At 34.6% G+C, this 19120-nt stretch overlaps 1 protein-coding gene across 1 annotated transcript; it reads right to left on the bottom strand.

Moving 5' to 3' along the window:
- Nucleotides 1-8961: 8961 nt before the first annotated feature.
- Nucleotides 8962-13099, bottom strand: LOC133321665 (odorant receptor 82a-like). Its single transcript, XM_061530748.1, has 5 exons — nucleotides 12787-13099; nucleotides 12386-12569; nucleotides 9533-9878; nucleotides 9301-9405; nucleotides 8962-9133 (listed from the first exon to the last, which is right to left on the bottom strand). The coding sequence occupies exons 1-5, from the start codon at nucleotides 13094-13096 to the stop codon at nucleotides 8966-8968; spliced, it is 1113 nt and encodes a 370-aa protein (XP_061386732.1). The 5' UTR covers nucleotides 13097-13099; the 3' UTR covers nucleotides 8962-8965.
- Between the last annotated feature and the right edge of the window lie 6021 nt (nucleotides 13100-19120).

Genomic DNA, 19120 nt, shown 5'->3' with positions numbered 1-19120 from the left:
TGCAACCATGATACTTTCCACACCCTACAAGTAGTATATTTTTATATTATGTTCGACCGGTCAAATCGAACTAAGACTTTGAATATCCAACTTTAAAAATATCTTAACAACTGTATGAAATAGATGTTTGGTAGACATACGATATGCAATCAGTGGGTCAAATCGGATATGCCATTCACATTTTCATATCCCCCACCATAAGGTGGAGTGTATATTAAATTTGTCATACCGGTTGCAACATCTCGAAGTATTCACCAAAGACCCGTAATGTATATATTTTTGATCAGAATAAAATTCACGATACAACTTGCAATATTTAAATGAATTATTATATATTTTCGAACTGAATTGTTATAATTTGTTATTGTGTTTCAAATTTTTCTACTTGAATGATTGCCATCGGTAATCGGTGCCACCCAAATGTTGTTATTTTAGAGGGTTGGACTTTGGGCCAGGAATCCAATTTGACTAAAAATCAATTTCAGGTAGATCAGATAAAACGTTATATATTTGAAATCTGGGGACTTTGTGTTTTTCACCAGTAAAATGTTATAGCATTGTGGGTCACGGTTTACAAATGGTCAAGGTCAAAATTTCCCATTTTTGGGAATATAATTTATATTTGAAAAATATTGCAATTACGGTCAATTAAACAGAAATGACTGGTGATTATAATGGAAGTGACAATTATCAGTCATTTAAATATAATAACAAAAAATTGTGCACATAAAACCCACAAATATAATTTTTTCCAGACAAATTTGATTTTCAGAACCTGGTGAGTGACGATATTTTAATGGCTATAGCACCAATCGACGCATTGATATGCTCTCTGTCCAAAATTTTGCGACCTTCTGCGACCACTCATAAACATAAGAGTTATTGTCGATAATATGAAAATAGTCGTTGAAAATTGCCTTTAAAAATTAAAAAAATGACTTTTACTAACATAGTATGCTGATGATAAAACTTATAGGTATTAGTCTTCAACCAAATTGGCTGTAATTTGGTTTTTTTGGGTTCACATTGTGTAGAACATATTCTTACCAAAAATGATCAAATTTGATCCACTATTTGGGTTAGCCCCAAACAAAGGTACCCTCCTAATATTGTTTTTTTTTTAGGTATTCTCCGCGTTTTTCAACCAAATTGTCTGTAATTTAGTATTTTGAATTCTCATTATTTGTGAACTCTTCGACCCCCATTATTTGGTAGTTTAGGGATTTTGAGCACATTCTTGGACCAAATTGGCTATAATTCACATATAATTAAAGTATGTCGTAGTTTTATGACCGTAATACATAAAAATACGACTTCATTCTATTCTTATTTTAAAAACTGCCGAAAAATTAAATATTTAGTTTTTCTTTTATTTGATACGCCACTTTGGAGTCATTTTACTTGATTTTAAAAATTTTATTTCAAATTTATAAGTCTTGATTTATATTAGGCGAGTTTATTTGCGGCAATTTTTATCGTTCTCTTTTGAACTTGCTCCATGCGTCTATACAAGGCAATTCGGTTTCCAAAATATTTTTTTATTTGTTGTTTTTTCACATTTAAATATATATAAAATGTCAACAAATACGAAAAACACAAAACGGATTGCCAGAAAATTGTCGGTACGAGCAATTTTTTTTCATTTCTATACCCCTTGCCCCTCTCTCCTACAAACAAAGACTTGCCGCAAGTAAACTCGCCTAATCTAAATCAAGACTAACTAGATGCCATAGCTATACAAAACGTGTTCAAAAATAATTTGATTAATTCAACTTAAAAAAATTACCACCCTATTAAATCTCTACATTTTTCTTGTAGAATGGTAATCAGCGTCATGGTATATGAGGTATTTATTTATTTCATAAACCCACTGCTCTAATATGGCAAAAAAAATGGGCCCATAGTGGGTACGGACACGTTTTTATTTGTATTGGCTGGAATTTGAATCTTTGGATTCTCAGTTGGTAATGCATCTTTCTAGCTAAAACTATCAGTGTTGATCCACATTTTACGATAGGCCCTCATAACGGTAGTTCCCTATTTTCGGTATTTTGGGGGAGTATTGACACGTTTTTCCACCGAATTGGGTGGAATTTGGTATTTTGGGTTTTCACTGGCTAACACAGCCTTCTGACACAACTTCCTACCAAAAACTATCAATATTGGTCTCTCTTTTCTTTTCGGTATTTTAGAGACTATGGGCACATGTTTCAACAGAATTGACTGTAACTTGGTATTTTCAATTCCCATTGAATAGCAAATCTAGCTACTATATATCATCAGTATTGGTCCGCATTTTACAAAGACAAACCAGAAGGAGTAAAGTAATGGGTCCCATTTTTCAGACTTGATATATATATATATATATATATTTCCATGTGCTAAGTTCGGATCAAATGGTGTATTCCGTTCGCTCCATATAATAATTAAAATATGGTCTCTTTGTGGAAAAGGTATTAGAAGGAATGGACCAATATTAAAATGTGCAAAGTTTCGACTAATTCGGAAACTCCAATAGCTAGATATTGGTCAGCAACATTTTGACCAGACTACGTCCTTTTGAAAAACTCAATGCTGGACCTTTATATAGTGGCTAAGTCAAAATATGAACCGGAATGCTAAATTGTCAAAACATTCGCTTGGTAAATTTGACTAAAATTTTCAAAACACCGAATGGTTAGGTAGTGTCATATGGGGGAAAAACGTTTATATCAAGATTCGTGAATAATAAATATAAAACCAGTAAGGAAAATAGTAAAGTAGGACTGGGCCGACTATATGATATATTCAGCATATGTATCCTAAAGTCGAAATTATATATGGAAGCTATGCTATATCTATATCTGAACCGATTTCAAATAAACTTATTAGAGATTAATTTATATTAACTTCAGTACGTTGTTTCAATCGGCCTAGCTATGGATCTTTAGTGCACCATTTACTTCAAATCGGACGGAAATATATATAGAAGAGTATGTAAATCTGAACCGATTTTCACGAAACTTTGCACACATCATTCTAGATTTAATTCAGTACGCTATGCCAAAATTCGTGTACATCGATACATTTGCAGGGACTTTGGTGCACCATTTACCTAAAATCGACCGAAACTTTATATGGGAGCTATATCTAAATCTGAACCGATTTTCACGAAACTTAGCAAACATCATTCTAGACTAAATTCAGTACGATATGCCAAAATTCGTGCAAATCGAAAGATTTACCAAAAATCGGGCGAACCTATATATGGGAGCTAAATCTGAACCGATTTTCACAAAAGATTTTGAGGGACTTTGGTGCACCATTTACCAAAAATCGGGCGAATCTATATATGGGTGCTATATCTAAGTCTGAACCGATTTTTCACGAAATTTAACACACATCATTCTAGACCTTATTCATTACGCTGTTCCAAGTTTCGTGCAAATCGAAAGGTATATAGGGACTGTGGTACACCATTTACCTTAAATCGGACGAAGATATATATGGGAGCTATATCTAAATCTTTATCGATTTTTCCCAATTTCAATAGGGTTCGTCCTTGGGCCAATTAAGTGACCTGTGCCAAATTTCATCTAAATTGGATCATAAATGCGACATGTACTTTGTTAACAAAAATACATGGAGGGACGGACATGCATATATCGACTCAGAAAGTGATCCTATGCATATTCTCAAAAGGAACCATGGGTCTATCTCGATTATTATTGCCTGTTACAAACTATGGTGAAGGGTATAAATATTGCAAAAGTTTAATTACATATATTTTAAGAATTTCTCTTTTTTATTATTATTATGATCTGATCCTATACTTTAAAAGTTATAAAATTCAAGATTATCACAGGTTTATGAAGGGAGCAATATATATTTATATTATAATTTTTATAAATATTACATTAAATTGTTTTGTAAACATCTCAACATCCATACAGACGCACATTGTTAAATGGACGTAACATTTTATTTTGATCAATAAAAAATCAAATAAAAATATTTCTAGGTGTTGGTAACTAATTGACACATTGATTATACCCTCTTCCATATAGGCAATTTGATTATCATTGAAAATAATATTTGCACGTAATGGTGATACGTTTCGCATTAAACGTTTATAAAGCATTTATTCTCTTTTGATTTACTACATATAAGTATACACTAGCGACATCTATTATATAAATGGTGTACTACATTACTGAAGCTTTTAAGCGTTTGTTTTTTTTCAAATACCAAAATAAAGCTTTCATATGATTATGACAACCATGCACAACTTCATTACCATCTTCTTTGTCATTATCACAAATTCCATAATTATCTTCCACATCATTATCGTCATTAGACTATTCAATTGACTGGATGAGCGTGATGTATGAAAGGGCGGCTTTCAAAATCTGTGGAAATGAAAACAAATTTGAAATTTATCAGTTTTGGAATTAAAAACAATGTAACAATTGATGAAAATAAAATCTAAAATATTGTGAAATCTGAAAGTGGTTTTTAAGTGTACGAATAATGAGCACTTTTCATATACCCATATCTTAAAGTTCTCTACCATAAGTTGAACTGTATATTGCATCTGTGATTCCTCGAAATAATCGTCAGAGAACCCATAGAGTATATGAATTTTTGATCAGAATAAAATTCTATTGAAATCAATATTTAAAAAATAGCTTTGAAAATTTGGACATAAATTACTACAACCCCTAGGATTGGTATTGACAATGAGATATATCGGTCCATATGTAGTGGTTGGCCCCAAATAAGGTCACTCTCTCATATTTTGCATACTGAAGCTTTTGGGCACGTGTTTCAATCAATTCAGCTGTAATTTAGTATTTAGGTTCTTCAAATATTATGTTAGGGGAAAATAAATCTATTATTTTTGCAATAAAAAAAATATTTTGCTATTTATACCCTTCACCACAGTTTGGTACAGGGTATTATGTCTTTGTGTATATGTTTGTAACAGGCAAAAATAATCGAGATAGACCCATGGTTCCTTTTGAGAATATGCTTAGAATCACTTTCTGAGTCGATTTATGCATGTCCGTCTGTCCGTCCGTCCATCCATGTATTTTTGTTAACAAAGTACAGATCGCATTTATTATCCGATTTGGATGAAATTTGGCACAGGTCACATAATTGGCCCAAGGACGAACCCTATTGAAAATGGGAAAAATCGGTTCAGATTTAGATATAGCTCCCATATATAGTTTCGTCCTATTTAAGGTAAATTTAAGGTAAAAGTCCCTATATATCTTTCGATTTGCAACAAATTTGGCATAGAGTACTGAATTAAGTCCTGAATGATTTGTGCCAAGTTTCAAGAAAATCGGGTCAGATTTATATATAGCTCCCATATATAGTTTCGTTCGATGTAAGGTAAATGGTGCAGCAAAGTCCCTATATATCTTTCGATTTGCACGAAATTTGGCATAGAGTACTGAATTAGGCCCAGAATGATGTGTGCTAAGTTTCGAGAAAATCGAGCCAGGTGTATATATAGCTCCCATATATAATTTCGTCCGATCTGTGGTAAATGGGGCTCCAAAGTGCCTATATGTCTTTCGATTTGCACGAATTTTGGCATGGGTTACTGAATTAGGTACAGAATGATGCGTGCTAAGTTTTGTGAAAATCAGATTTAGATATATCTTCAATATATATTTTAGACCGATTTAATTTAAATTGTGCACTAAACACCCAAAGATTGGCCGATCGTCACACAATTTAGTACAATGTACTGTTACTATAACCTTTCGTGTGTCAAGTTTTCTTGAAATTGGTTCAGATTTACATGTATTTTCTATATATATTTTCGTCCGATTTTAAGTAAATGGTACACTAAAGGCCCATACAGACCCATACACGTACAGAAAATAATAAAAATTAATATCTAGCAAGTTTCCTTGAAATCGGTTCCGATTAGCTTCCATATATAAATTCGACCTATTCATGTTGACTGTGCACCAAATAATCAATGGGTGCCTGATAGATACATTTTAAACAGTGCGTGTGCTTTAAATCTATTTACACAATTTAGAATAGGTTGCATGTGTTGGAATTGATGTTAGTCGGTTTACTTATAGACAAAGATCGCATATTTAAGTTCGTCTGTTAGGGTACATATGTAGAATATCCCCAAAATGGTGAAGGGTATAACATAGTCGGACCAGTCCGACTTTACTACTTTCCTTACTGGTTTTTGTTTGGTACATTCAATTGTGAGTTACAGGGTGTTAAAAATGGAATTGAACAAAGAGAAAATTCGGTACACTTTACAGATTTTCTTTGACAAAGTGAAAATGCAAATCAAGCGGCTAAAATTGTGAAATGTGCAATTTTGGTTTCGTAGATTCCTTTCAGAATTTTTTTATGTTAAAGATACACCTCGCATAGGTAGGCCGGTCGTCGAAAATGTCGATAAAATCGGAGAAATGATCGATGTTGACCTGCATGTTAGCAGTCGTAACATCGCCCAGGAGCTATAAATCAGCCATATCTGTTTTAAAGCTTTCACCTTTCACAAAAAATGGATTATTTCCCCAACCTAATATTTGGACTTCAACTATGTAAGTTAAAAAAAGAACAAAAAATTGTGAGCGAAGCAGTCTAGTCGGACGGGGCCGACCATACGATACCCTACACAACTACCACGGAACTCCAACTTTCTGCGGATGTTTATTCCGAGCATGGGCAATATTTCGTGATATATGCACCCTTTTGCCCGATTAGAGGTCAACAGCATCTCTTCTTTACACTGACATATTTTCCGAATATTAAAAATATTCAGCACAGCCCTTCTATCAGACCTTATTTCCGACCTTTAGTGTGGTAATGGGTTACTAAATAATATCTGAATACGTAAGCACCTGTAAATATTTAAGTGTAACTCCCACATCCGAGTACATGCGACAATATAATTGGTATCAATTTAAAGGTCAACCACTTCTCTTGGATATACTATCAGCTGCTCTGATGTCCTTCAGGAGAAAATATGTACGCCATATAATGCGAATTTTGTAATTTTTCACACAAAAGCCAGAGCCCATTTGAGCCGCTAAATAATGGCCGATCTTTATCAAAACAGACATGAAAATAAATAATAAAAAAACAGACAAAAATTATTTATTTGATCCATTCCATCCTCTAAATACCGATCTTTACCAAAACAATAGGGATCTTCTTTGGCCAGAATCCGTCCTACATGCAAAATTTCGTGAAGAACCACAACTGTCCACAACTGTGGACTGAATGGTGTTTACAAATTATAATGGACAGATGGCCGGACACACATGTCTAGATCGACTCAGCTAGTCGGTATACTTAAAGGTGAAATATTTCGCGGCCTTACAAACTCTTGGGGCCACACAAAGCTATAATACCCTGACAACATAGTTGTGTAGAGTATATTTGAAATTCAATTTTACTGACATAGCATGCTGATGATAAATTGGAAGATGTAATTTAGTATCGTAATCTTCGTATGAAAAACTGTTAATAATGACTTTGGTTTCGGGAGGCTCCACATAGACCGACTCACCATTATTTGGTATCTTGGAAATTTTGAGCACGTTTTTCAACCAAATTCATTGTAATTCAAATTTAATTATCGTAAAATTAAGATGGCAGTAGTTAAAATAAGAAAAGCATGACAGTGCTTTTATTATTTTAACTACTGCCAATAAATGAAATATTGATTTTTTTCTGATATTTGATCCGCCATTTATGGATTAATTTTATTCGATTTTAAAAATCTGATTTACATTTTTCATTAGTGGCCATAGCTCTACAAAACGTGATCAAAAATAATTTCATTAATTTAACTTAAAAAATGCCTCCGTTTTCGATCTTATTAAATTGTGGCGTTTTTTTTTCGTTGAGTCGTAATCAGCGCCCCGAAACTCTTATATGTGATATTTGTTTATTTCATAACCCCACAACTCTAAATATGGCCACAAAATTGGATCTCTGGCCCATTGTGCACCCCAATATTTTTTTTCGAGAAACTGATTTTCAGAAAAGAATTTTGTCTAGTCCGGAGAGTTTAAATTTTCCAAACATGGACCTATTATCACCATGGTTAGGTTAGGTTGAAAAGAGGGGTGGATGATACCACCACATGTCCAACATGAGAAGGACATACACATAAGCCATATGAGGCCTGTTGTGCGCTCTAGATGTTCGGAGAAAGTACAAATCAAGAATTAGTGAAAGTGTATATTAAAAAGAAAACATTTGGGATTGATTCCCTATGAATCTAGGAATTCCATGCTTTTTGCGAACTCCTTCAGTCTTTTCCATTCACACCCCCTCAGATCGCTTAGTCCGTGAAGAGTGTCATTTCCCAAGAATTGTCTCCAACGGCATGTAAATGCTGGGCAGTGGCATACTAAATTATCACCATAGTCTCCATATAAAAATCTTTGTTTGTTAACATAACATTCCGCGTTCTTGATGCCAGATAATTTACAATGTCGAAGTAAAAACGTCATTTATACCCTCCTTTTGAAAACGTTCCCAAAAAAATTAATATTAGAGATGAAAATAAAATTGTCCAACAAAACTTAACGCACGTTATTCTATACCTAATTCAGTAAGCAGCGTGGCAATCGAACAAACGGTTGGGGGTTTAGTACACCATTGAGGAATCGGATTAAGCAAATTATATATTTGGGAAGTTTATCCAAATCTGAATCGATTTTCAATAATATCCATGGGTTTCGCCCTTAAGCTGTGCCAAATTTCTTTCAATCCGTAAATAAATAAATTCCCGTATGGATTAGCGGAGATGTTATAATTCGTATTGCATCAACTGTTTTCCTTAAAAAAATTTTGTTCTTCCATTTCTAAACTCAAATTAAAACATGAAACACAAGCAAATGCCTGTACAACACAGATTGTATCTATGTTCTGTGCATGAGTGCTCCATGAAAATGACAAAAGTGTTCACAGTGGAGAACTTCATCTAAGTACTAATTACCGTCATAAAGTTAGCCAGAGATGCTTCATAAAAACCACCTCTGATAATGGCCTCTCGTTGCGAACGCAGCATCAACAACCACAACATGCGACGATGCACTGGCTTTAAATTATACCAATTGGATAGTTGTACGGAGATTCCGACCATTAGACTCTGCAAACAATGAAGAGAATGATACACAAAGTCATAAAAAAGAAGAAGAGGGTGCATTGGTATAGGTTACTTGTGGGAAAACGGAAATGTTATGTTAAACACAAAAACCGAGCCGACCGGTCTTTCATCAAACGGATGTTGGCTAGCCAGCAAAACGTCATACTTACCTCATTTTTTAAAATTTCACCGCCATAGGAATAGATGAAAAGTTGCAACAATATGGACAGCAAAAACGTACAATTGATTACAAAGACCAAAAACGTATTAATATGCTGTAGAGGATGGCATAGGCATTTGAAAAACAAACAGAAAATAAATATAAATTATAACATTATTAGCTCTTAATTAACTTTTTGTATAGACGTTATGATTGATTGACTGATTCGATTGATATCTTACCGTAACCATTTGATAGACTATTACACAAACTTGCAAAGATGTTATGAGAAACTGACCAAACACAATCGGACTGTAAATCTGACGAACATCTTGATACAGATGTAATATTAAATTATGATACCGAATATAAAAGGAAATCTGTTTGTGAATTTCTTTATCGCTGCGCAGATATGTATTGGTCTGTATGAAATGTTGTAATGTCTTGAGATGACCCACTAAATTGATGGTAAACGATATAAATAGACCATCAATGGCAATGGCATACATCATCACTGCCAGAGTTACCAGTCCAGTGTAAATGTAAGAAATCTCATAGCCAGGATATGATTCAAAATCGAAGGGGAATCTTAAAAAAAAAACACAGGAGGAAAATATTATTAAAGTAATGTCAATCGAAATAGATGTAATTTCGTACTTTGAGTAAGCATTGGGTAGCAAATGTTCCTAACAAAAATGATCGATATCGGTCTACCCCGGTATTCTGTATTTTAGGCATTTATGAAGGTCTCAAACGATTATTGGTATTTTAATATGCCTCTTCCTCATCCATTCTCACAAAATGACCCAGCCAACGTAGTCGCTTCAGATCGATACGTCTTACTAAGTCGATGTCCGAGAATAGATGGTTCATGGTTCATTCGGCGGCGATATACACCGTCGATGCAGATCGGAGATAATTCGGATAATTTTTCTCTGAAACACTCCAAGGGCTGTCTCATCTGCTTGCGCAAGTAAACATGCTTCAGATCCATACACCAGCACGGGTAGTCTCAGCGTCCTGAAAGAGTGTGAGTTTGGCCTGGCGAGAGTTGGCATTCTTCTTAAATCGGGTTCTTAGACCAAAACTGATGTCATTATTTTATTTATGGTGGAATTGAGGTATGTAAAATCTTTGACTATCTTGAAGCTGTAGTTCCCAAATTCCATAGTTGGTCAAAGTCTATTGGACGTCTTGCCCGTTGATGTCATCAGCTTGGTCTTCTCGCCGTTTACTGCCAGACCCACTTTGGTAGTCTCCCTCTCAATTTGTTTAAAGGTGGCGTCACTGCTCGACCCATTATGTCGATGTCATAGGCGTAGGCGACCATTGGTATGGTCCAATAATGTCATTGGCTTCAGTCGTTCATACCGTACGCCAGATATAACTTTATGTGCGATGTGAAGGAGATATATACTCTACAGTTGACATATAGCGTCTTGTCTCCTTTTATTATACGGAACACAGGATGCTGAGGTTCCACTCTTTGGGGATGCATTCCTTTTGCTAAATTGTACCAATCAATTTGTGCACGCTCCTGACCACCGGTCTAGAGTAGTTCGGCTGGTAATCCATCGGTAACTGCTGCTTTATTATTCTTCAGCAGATTGATTGCTATTCTGACCTAATCTTGGTGGTAATACTCCATACCGTCATCTCTTACTGGTTCTTGGGTATCTTCTTCACAGCCACTACTTGATACCAGAAGAAGATTTTCAAAATGCTCCCTCCATAACTTCAACACTAGTACCAGTTTTCCATCTTCATCTCTAAAGAAGGATGTGTCGGCACAAAAGCCGTCCGTTTGGTGTTTTACTAGTTGGTGAAATTTTGATCTGTCTCCTGTACGTCTCAATTTACTTCCGCTCATATTTTTCTTGTATTTTTTTAATTTTTCTGAAAAAACGTTTCTCCTCCCTCATTTTCTCCCTATAATTCTCTCTCGCATTACATGTTTCTACTGTCTGCAGGGTTGCCCTATAGCATTACGACACTCCTGATAGTACCAGGGGTTTCTTGATGGTGGTCTTTAGTACCCATGTGTTGCTTTTGCTGGGCAATCTTTTGCCATTGTCTTCTATAATATTATCGGAACAATGAGTGCTTCCATCAAGCTGGCTTTCGCACCTTTACTGCTACATTAAGATGAGTGCAAACCTTGGCTGCTACAAGGTAGTGGTCCGAAACGATCGAACGTTTCAAACACTGGATTAATTCTAGGCGCTCGTAAAATATGTCTGTTCATATTTGTCTTCCGTCAGAGCATGGACACAAATAAGACTAATGTAGAAATACTTCGTTTTTATACGGAGGAGCGAATTGTTCGTCTACTGGAATAAATCTGGAGACGAGGTCTGTTCTTCTCCCGTCAACCATAAATTCGCAGCCAAAAGCATGTCTCGTTTCATGGCACCTATAATACTTACGCTTTTGGGGATTAGGTTTTCTTTTTCGTTGATTTTTCACAGTAGGAGCGGGTTTCCGAATGTGTTCAACTAAATGCCTCAACCGCGGGGAGGTCAGAGTCCCCAAATAAGATGAAAGAGGGACCAAGGTAAGCCAAAAGAGGTGAAAGAGGGACCGAGGTAAGCCTGTGCTTTGCCACGTTAACCTCAATCCAAGCCGTTGGTAGGCGGCAATCGAATATGAATAACACTGTGACACAAAATCGAACTAATGGTAAGGGTGGACAATTATTTATTATTAAAAAAAAAATATTTAAAACCCCAGAAGGACAAATTCGCCATAGGTCAAGTATTTAAGTTACTGCAGGTTATTTGTGCGATCACAGGTCTTCAGTCAAATCGAATCAGGAATATTTTTTGTAAACATATCCTCCAGCTTTCTCGATTACTAGTGCATACTTTTGTCTTTGTTTTCTTGTTTTCTTAAATCTAATAATAAAATATGGGTCTGGGACCATAATATCGGAGTGACACCCAAAGCAAAAACAGTATACCCTCCACTCGAGAATTTTTTTCCACAGTTCCTGATTAGAAGTTTGTTGACGTCTTGCATAGTCTATTATATTCCCAACACTAATAGCTGAATTCTCTTACAAATACATATACAAAATACTGTCCTTAATTCCTTACCTCATTGGCATTGGTAACTCTAATTGTAACTTGGTATTGCGTATTTTGGACCAGATGATTTTCAATATTGGTGCCACCATAAAATACAAACCAGTCAAGCCAACAGAATTGCCATAAAGTTTGACCAAAATTATGGCATAGCGATTAGACCTTTTCAAAATTGCTTTGCTTTCTTCTTCGTGTACTGAAAACCGAAAAAATAAAATTAAAGTACACACCATCAAATACAGACCACAAAAATAAAAGTTTCAAATGTTCTTGAAAATTTACAACGAAATCGACCCCAGCAAATGCATGATTTGTTTCAACAAGAAGCACAACGCCAGGAAACTCCTTCATGCATTTAATAAATGTGGCGATATGTGCTAAAGCTATAAATCCTTACAACAAACAGTACTCACATTCATGGTACATCGTCTCCAGTTTTTCCATCAATGCTCCAAAACGCCATTTGTAAAAGAGAAATGTTGTAATTTTTATTACGGTCAGGACATTGGTGAAACTAATGCTTAAGCTGGCCGTGGCCAACTGCAAATCGTCAATGTAATAGATGGTATAATTCATCATGGGCCATTGGGCCGACACGACCAGCAGCAGAACACTGATATATTTAATGTTATGCCATTTCTTGAACGATTGTGATTTATCACGTACAAAATTATGTCCCATTATAAGCAAACACTGCCTTTGTCTTGCGAATAAGTCAATCATGATGATGATGCTTTTGCTGGCGATGATGATGTTCGCAACCCTGGTGCACTATATTACTGGGCGTTACTTAACTGGGATTCTTGGAGAAAACTTCGTAAGTAATTTTTGTTGCTAATGCGAAGTATTTGTTGGTGCTGTTACAATGGCTTACTGACACTGCAAAGAATTCTGATTATTTCATTGTTATTTAAGGCACTGTTAATTGTTCATATACAGTGGTTCCAGAGTTGTTGCGTGAGAACAAATTTCATTGCATTAAAATAAAAAAATAATCAATTTTGTTGTACACAAAAGTTAGTTTATGATTGCTCCTTAATATATTAATATAATTTCTTATAAAAACAATGTTACGATGAACATATCTGACACAATTTTATTTATCAAAACGCTTGATAAAAACTGAAGGGTTATAAATGGATATGAAATAAGTTAAAATTTCGTTTTATTTGGCCGGACCGAACTCCGCATACAATAACTGAACTATGTTGGACCCATGTATAAGAAGATGTAGAAACATGACATTTTCAGCCAGAGAGATTATTATCCTCAAAGAAATCGAAATACTAAAATACTGTCAATTGTGCTTGAAAAATCTCTAAACGCTTGTAATATAGGGGAAATTCCATTTTTGGCGAACACTTACAAGCATATAATTTTATCATTATGACTTGTTTCTTGCTTATGTTGCAAGCAGATCACTCTTTAAGGTGGTTCAGATTTAAATATAACTGCTATATAGTTTCGTCCCATTTAAGTAAAAAAGCCGTTTATTCGTTGGAGTCTAAAATAGTAATATATATATATATATATATAGTAGTGATATACGACAGCCAATGAGAATACAAAATACCAAATTACGAACAACTTGATTGAACTAATAACGGAAGTAGTAAAGTCGTACCCTTCACCACTTTGGGTATTTTCTACATATGTATCCTAACTATTTCATGACAATGTTCCTTCGAGGGGAATTTAACGAATTTAAATATGTGACCTTCATCTATAAGTGAACCGACTAACATCAATCCATACACATGTCATTCTGCAACCTATGCTAAATTTCACTTCATTCGGGCGAATTTGGAGTCGTTTGCGCACAATGGGACAAATGTATGTAAATCGATTTATATCCCACTTGATATACATTATTCGGTATACCGCACTGTTAAAAATTTAATCTCAATCAGATACCCGTTCGACATATATCTGCATCTGTACAAATTAAAAACCAGTAAGGAAAGTAGTAAAGTCGGACGGGGCCGACTATATGATACCCTTCACCACTATGGGTATATTAATCAGGACTATAACATAAAAGTGGATGAAAAAAATGTGATATTTATCTAAATGTGAATCTACCTAGATCTATGCATAAAGTATGTCAATCGACTTCAAACAAATATATATAGGTCATCCGTTGGGCTATGTCCGCACTTCTAGAAAACGCAAATAATTCTATGCTCAATTTTGTAAGTTGTGCAAAATTTGATGTCAATCTGACTAACATGAGGAGTTTGATGCCCAATTTATTTGAAATCGGGCGAAAATATATATGGAAGCTCTATCCAAATATTGAGCGATGTCAAACAAACAGGTTAGGTTATACTAATTTCAGAACGTATTGTTCCTATTGGTTCCTTAGTACGTCAATTACTTAAAATCTATCTATAATAAAAGGGAGCTATATCTAAATCTGGACCGATTTTCACGAAACTTGGCAGACATCATTCTAGCCTCAATTAAGTACGTTATGCCAAATTTCGTGCAAATCGAAGGATATATAGGGACTTTGGTGCGCCATTTACATGAAATCGGACGAAACTATATATGGGAGCTATATCTAAATCTTGACCTATTTTCACGAAACTTGGCAGACATCATTCTAGACTCAATTCAGTACGTTATGCCAAAATTCGTGCAAATCGAAAGATATTTAGCGACTTTGGTGGACCATTTACATCAAATCGGACGAAACTATATATGGGAGCTATATCTAAATCTGGACCGATTTTCTCCAAACTTGGCAGACATCACTCTAGGCTTAATTCAGTACGTTATGCCAAATTTCGTGCAAATCAAAAGATATATAGGGACTTTGGGCACCATTTACATGAAATCGGACGAAACTATATATGGGAGTTATATCTAAATCTGGACCGATTTTCACGAAACTTGGCAGACATTATTCTAGACCTAAATGATTAGGCCGTTTACATTAAATCGGTTAAATATATATATATATATATATATATGGGAGCTATATCTAAATCTGAACCGATTTTTCCCAATTTCAATAGGGTTCGTCCTTGGGCCGAATAAGTGACCTATGCCAAATTTCATCCAATTCGGATCATAAATGCGTGCAAAATCGAAAGATATATAGGGACCGTTTACATTAAATCGGTTAAATATATATATATATATATATATATATGGGAGCTATATCTAAATCTGAACCGATTTTTCCCAATTTCAATAGGGTTCGTCCTTGGGCCGAATAAGTGACCTATGCCAAATTTCATCCAATTCGGATCATAAATGCGACCTGTACTTTGTTTACAATTTAACATGGACAGACAGACAGACGGTCGGACGGACGGACATGCATAAATCGACTTAGAAAGTGATTCTATGCATATTCTCAAAAGGAACCATGTGTCTATCGTGTTTCCTTTTGACTGTTACAAACATATGCAGAAAGACATAATACCCTGTACCACAGTGTGGTGAAGGGTATAAAAAATATATATGCACACCACGAAAATATATGCACACCACTCTAGACTTTATTTGGTATGCTACGCCAAAGTTCGTGCAAATTGAAGAATATAACGGGCTTTAATACACCATTTACATTAAATCGGATGAAAATATATGTATGGAGCTATATCTAAATCTGAACCGATTTTCGCGAAACTTAACGCACCTCATTCTTGACTTATGTCAGTACGCTATGCTAAATTTCGTGCAAATCGAAAGATATATAGAAACTTTGGTGAACCTTTTACATTAGACCGGACGAAACTATATATGGGAGCTATATCTAAATCTGAACCGATTTTCACGAAACTTAACACACATCATTTACATAAAATCGGATGAAAATACTTATGGGAGGTATATGTTTATCTGAACCAATTTTCACGAAACTTAGCACACATCATTTTGGACCTAATTTAGTACCCTATGCCAAATTTCATGCAAATCGAAAGATATATAGGGACTTAGGTTCGCCATATATATATGGGATCTATATAAAAGTCCCTGCCAAATAAGTGACTTGTGCCAAATTTTATCCAAATAACGTGTCCAAATCACCAAAATATCGAATATTGAGGGTATCGTTATATAAATATTACGATCTCTATCGTGATTTCAAAAGGACGTTAATCAACATAGAAGTTTATTCTGATCAAGAATATATATACTTTGTGAGATCTCCGTGTATATTTCGAGGTGTTGCAAACGGAATGACAAATTTATACACTCCACCTTATGGTGTAGTATTTTTCACCAAGAACCTGGAATGCCAAAATACAGAAATATTTGGTTGGAAAATGTCGCTACAAGCCTCAAGATACCAATGTCAAAACATGGAACTGTATTGATAATTTTCTGCAAGAATCGTGCATGTGAAATTACAGACTCTTAAGTAGAAAATGAGCCTACAATTTAAAAATACCGAAAATTTGGCGGCACCGTTATATGGGAGCTAAACCAAAAGGTAAAGCGATATACCCCATTTGGAATACCAAATATCCTAGGAGTAAAGCTATGTCTTTGCTGACAGAATTTTATTCTGATCAAGATTAAATATACTTTATGGGACCTCCGACGAATCTTTCGAGGTGTTACAAACGGGAAGGCGAATTAAATACACATTCCATCTTATGGCTAATGCTATAATTAATTTTTAGATATCGAATTAGATTTACATAAAACAATATCTTTATTTTCGGCCGTTTTCAAGCACCCAAAATTGGCACGAAACATTGAATAGAGTAGCGTTGTCTAGAATTTTTTTATTGGTTGAATTATGATATTATTATTAGTTTACGTAGATACGGTCCACAATACATTTCCTGAAAATCACTAAACCAAACTTATAATTTTCCTGATTTTATACAATCTGTTACAAATTCATTTTATAGCGCCGTCACAACTCCTCTATCAATCATATTCATATACACATACCTGAAATTTTAATTTAAACATAGAAAATTCCTGTAATATCCAACGTTTCGGCAAAAACCACTGTTTATAGATTTCTCAATATGCCTATTAAATCCATTCATATACCCAGGACAGCATTCAATTGCATATCAATAATAACTATAAATTACTATTACATATAATTATGGCTTATTGGTGATTTATTTATTTGTTCGCTTGTAATTGTCTTAATAAGGATCACAACAAATAACCACCTGTTAGTGACAATTTTGCTGGTGGTCATATGTTAGGGGTATTTGTTTAGAGATATGTGACAAATATATGACTGTTAATTAAATTATAATTTAAGGTTATGGTCATGCCATGCTTTGTTATGATTGCCAAGTGACACGTTAATCATAAAGGACGAGCCAGCCATACCATTTCAATTTTTACAAATAATAATTAACGTCGTTTTTTCTCATGGTATATGTCAAGAAATTTCTTGGGCACGATTTGTGTGTCAATCAATTTTTCTAACATTGTTGTTGACAGCTGATTTACTGACGTTTACCATTTGTCTTTTACGACACTTTTTTGTGATGAATAACAAGAAGGGTGGATGATAGATACTTGGTGAGCACCTTTTTGCCATATCTGTGTGTTCGTATCTACTTCATAATTTAATTGTCTTTGTTTAAAGTGTCTATTAAAATCTTTTGTACTTAGGTGACGTGTCAGCGAGTGGTTGCTTTCAATGCTGAAGTCAACAACAAAGATAAATCACTTTTATTGTTGTTATACGGTTTCTTTTTCGACAAGAGTGATGATTCGGTGGTAAAAATGAGGTTTTAGGAGATAGATCTCTTTTTTTCGTGATTTAATCTAAAATCTTTTTTAATGGTTATATGATGATAATACAACCTTTCTACGAAGAAGAGATGCCTACTCATTGTGTGTTTTTACCCTTCACTACACTGTGGCCATAGTTACTTTTGAGTATATGCATAGAACCACTTTCTGAGTTGATTTGTGCATGTCTTTTCATCTGTCGCTGTGATCCGAATGAGATAAAGTGTATTGAATTGAACCTAGAAAAGCATGCCTTAAGTTTTGTTGCAATCGGTTGATATTTAGATATAGCTCCCATATATATTATTGTTCGTTTTTAGGTAAATACTGCACCAAGATTTCTCCAATTGAGATTTGCATAACACACCGTACTGAGTCTACAATTAAGCATATTAAATTTCGTTCAAATCTGTTGAACGATAAGGATTCCGCCTGATTTTAGGAATTTTGATGTAAAAGCCTTGTGACATGTTCGTCTATGCTTTTACATGGACCTCATTCAAAGGCTCCGACTTAGTTTAGACACTTTATGTTCGCCGTTATACTGATATATAAGAGAAAAACTAAAACTCTTCTTATTTTTATTGAATTTCTGACATAAGTTATTTGGCATGACAACTATAGATATTTGTTTGCATTTATTTTAACTAGGACAAAAATAAGTAAAAATACTTGTACCCCGACCTTCGACAACATTATTTCGAAGAAACAAATAAATTGTATATTTAACAATACTTTGACAAAACCGCAATTCAGTATCTATTCAATTCATTCACAATAAGACCCACAACAGCTCATTGTTACCGCACAACTACTATTTGTTTGAATGGAAAATTATTAGGTCTTCCTACTGGTTTGCTGTAATCACTACGAAGTGCTTAACACAAAAACAGCAGGGGAAGTACCACAAAAGAAACAAAAATGAGTAATGCAAAAAGTAATCACATTCAGTGTGTAATTAAACCAAATGGAAGATATGATGTATTGGCTCCAGTATTGATATAACAAACATATTCGGTG

The sequence above is a fragment of the Musca vetustissima genome, unplaced genomic scaffold (assembly GCF_032173495.1).
Source record: "Musca vetustissima isolate MV318-11 ecotype Yass unplaced genomic scaffold, APGP_CSIRO_Mvet_v1 utg71941, whole genome shotgun sequence".
NCBI classification, from domain to species: domain Eukaryota; kingdom Metazoa; phylum Arthropoda; class Insecta; order Diptera; family Muscidae; genus Musca; species Musca vetustissima.
The sequence above is the reverse complement of the archived record's forward strand: the minus strand, read 5'-3'. Positions and strand labels throughout refer to the sequence as shown.

Excerpts from the sequence above, each read along its gene's own strand:
- LOC133321665 (XM_061530748.1), bottom strand. The coding sequence starts at position 13,096 with ATGATTGACTTATTCGCAAGACAAAGGCAGTGTTTGCTTATAATGGGA. Across the intron at positions 12,570-12,786 it reads GGAGACGATGTACCATGAAT|TACACGAAGAAGAAAGCAAA; the intron begins GTGAGTACTGTT and ends TTCGGTTTTCAG. Across the intron at positions 9,879-12,385 it reads GAGTTACCAATGCCAATGAG|ATTCCCCTTCGATTTTGAAT; the intron begins GTAAGGAATTAA and ends TTTTTTTTTAAG.